Consider the following 3,004-nt stretch of genomic DNA (forward strand, 5'->3'; position numbering starts at 1 on the left):
AGTTCAATGCTTTGAGTTGCAGACAGAATCATTGGTTCCCAGTTGATTCCTTTGAGTTGCAGACAGAATCATTGGTTCCCAGTTCATTGCTTTGAGTTGCAGACAGAATCATTGGTTCCCAGTTCAATGCTTTGAGTTGCAGACAGAATTATTGGTTCCCAGTTCATTGCTTTGAGTTGCAGACAGAATCATTGGTTCCCAGTTCATTGCTTTGAGTTGCAGACAGAATCATTGGTTACAACAAGTAGTTGCTTATTTCGACTTTTCTTAGTTTAGAACTATGAGTGATCTAATGGCTTCTGAATACATCAGCTAGTTGAACGCGTACTCTGTAGTGAGGAAACAAACACGGAATGAAATGATATATAAATTAACCAAATAAAGTCACTTCCACCAATACTACAGCTGAGTTTCTATCACATCAGTTTTTCTTTTTATCCGTTTTTATCTTTTTTTTTGTTTCCTGAGTGTCCAGCTAGGTTTGTTTACTGGTCGTTTTACCCTGTTTCTGTAGGATTGAACGAGAAAAGCAGAAGTTCCAGTCTGAAGTGTACGAACTGTTGGCTCAAGTGGAGAGTGCAAATAAAGATAAAGTAGGTATCATCAAGGTCAAGGTCAGAACGTGTCAAGAGATTAGAGGCAAAGTAGGTATAATCAAGGTCAAGGTCAGAACGTGTCAAGAGATTAGAACACGTTCTGACCTTGACCTTGATTATACCTACTTTACCCAAGAGATTAGAGGTAAAGTAGGTATCATCAAGGTCAAGGTCAGAACGTGTCAAGAGATTAAAGGTAAAGTGACGTTGTAACACACAGAAAGAGAATGCTTTACTGTAAAGAAAATTATGCAAACAAACTGTATACAAATAATAGTAGAAATATATTCTATTTCTCTTGCATAGCTTGCCTTTCAAAAAACTGTGGAAAAACTCGACATCCAGGTGCACGAACTGCACGTTCAAATAGAGGAATTGAACCGTACTGTGAACGAAGTCACTTCCCAGAAAACCCGGCTCAGCTCAGAAAATACGGAGCTTGTTAAGGAAATCCACGAGTATAAAATCTCCTTGGATAATGTCAACCACGTTAAGACGCAGTTGGCCACCCAGCTTGAAGAAACGAAGCGCCATCTAGAGGATGAAGAAAGAGTAAGAAAAATATATAAAAATAAGTTGTTGAAAGATGAAGATTTGGTGTGTAAATTTAGTTGAGCATAAACGAAGATAAAGTTTTAACGCTATCATTGTTGTTTATAGCCTCAATCTTAACACGATTATCTACATAGCTAAGCCTACAGAGTGAATACAACTGAAACTGTTTGATGTTTCATAAGTTGTTATAAAATATTAGATTCTCCAGATTTTTTAGGTTATTAACTAATTTAACTATTAGGACAGAGCATAAACTGTTAATATTAGCCCAAAAGAGACTAGTTACCCATTATGTAAAATTTCTTTGCAATGTTGAAATGGCCTCAAAAAAATAGGGGCACGTGAGAAGCATATACTTGTTTTGGGGGATAAATGTAGTTATATTAAACTACATAAACTATGTAGAGCCATGGTCACAAAAATATTGAAGAAGAGCGTTTTTATTAAGAACTGGTGCCTACTTCAAAACAGAACCTTCCGACCCAAAAACCCATTGTTATGAATTTGGGTATGTCTTTTATAGTTCACAAATTGCTTCGACTTTTTTTTACGAGAAAAAGACCACTACTATGTGCGTCGATTCCCAGTAGACCTAATGAGCCCTGGTATTTGGCGTAAGGTCTCGTTGGCTCTGGGTATGGCAGATATAGTATGATTAAAATGTTATTCCATATTCGTCATTACTTTCACTCATAAGTTCTTAGAAGGACTCAGTCTCCCATTGCAACTCCAATAGAAACTTAGGTCTGTTTGAAGTTAGGCTTAAAAGTTAGAAGTTAGGCTTAAAATATTAGTAGGTTTCTGGAAAGTTTCACTCGAGGAGTGGGAAATACTTGCATTGCTGTTCCAGAAAAAAAAAAAGCTTGATAAAGAAGGATCATTGGTCTTCAGTAATAGCATGTTAATTTTAACAACCGTTTCCAAAAAGAGTAAATAACTTTACTTAGTTATTGACACTCAACATGTGCTTGTAGACGAACAATTTCCACCAAGAAACTCAGTGTAGCAACTCATCTACATATTGAAGAATACACGAATAATTTGTCTATTTGTCAATTTGTTGACGTCCACTGGTCACCTTTTTGATACTATGCTACACAGTAAAAATATAAATTCGGCGTTCGTCTTTTGGTGTGGTAAAAATGCGATAATAATAATTATATCTCCTCATATAATTATTAAACTTCTACAAGCGAGGCCTAATGTAGGGTTAAGGCAGTCCTATCAGCAGCTCCAACGTTTTACCACTGACTCAGGTAACTAGTGTTTGGAATATTCAGTACTGTAATAAACCGTCGTCTTGATAAAATAGAATATATATCAAGTTGTTTCCCAGAAACGATCCAGCTTGGAGCAGCAAGTACATACTTTGGAACTGGAAGTAGAATCCTTGAAAGTCCAGATTGAAGAAGAGTCTGAGGCTCGACTGGAAATGGAACGACAACTATCTAAAGCTAACGGCGAGGTAGCTTCTTGGAAATCCAAGTACGAGACAGAAGTTCAGGCTCACCAGGACGAAGTGGAGGAATTACGGTAATACATCTTTATATATTGAACATTCCAGTTATAATACATCTTTATATTGAACATTCCAGTTATAATACATCTTTATATATTGAACATTCCAGTTATAATACATCTTTATAGGTTGAACATTCCAGTTATAATACATCTTTATATATTCAACATTCCAGTTATAATACATCTTTATAGATTTGAACATTCCAGTTATAATACATCTTTATATATTGAACATTCCAGTTATAATACATCTTTATATATTGAACATTCCAGTTATAATACATCTTTATATTGAACATTCCAGTTGTAATACCCCAATTGTTTCAGTCTAT

The 3,004-nt window shown here is 35.6% G+C and overlaps 1 protein-coding gene across 1 annotated transcript in view; it reads left to right on the plus strand.

Annotated features, from left to right (window-relative positions):
• The window catches only part of LOC106473554 (paramyosin-like), a gene marked incomplete at its 3' end in the record, with an annotated part of 17,399 nt that extends 14,715 nt beyond the window's left edge, over window positions 1–2,684 (plus strand). The window contains exons 5-7 of the mRNA XM_013934238.2: window positions 480–593; window positions 903–1,148; window positions 2,488–2,684. Coding sequence (XP_013789692.1) covers window positions 480–593; window positions 903–1,148; window positions 2,488–2,684 — 557 coding nt within the window. The remainder of the gene's footprint in view (window positions 1–479; window positions 594–902; window positions 1,149–2,487) is intronic.
• Between the last annotated feature and the right edge of the window lie 320 nt (window positions 2,685–3,004).

Source organism: Limulus polyphemus, unplaced genomic scaffold (assembly GCF_000517525.1).
Source record: "Limulus polyphemus unplaced genomic scaffold, Limulus_polyphemus-2.1.2 Scaffold6273, whole genome shotgun sequence".
Lineage (NCBI taxonomy): Eukaryota > Metazoa > Arthropoda > Merostomata > Xiphosura > Limulidae > Limulus > Limulus polyphemus.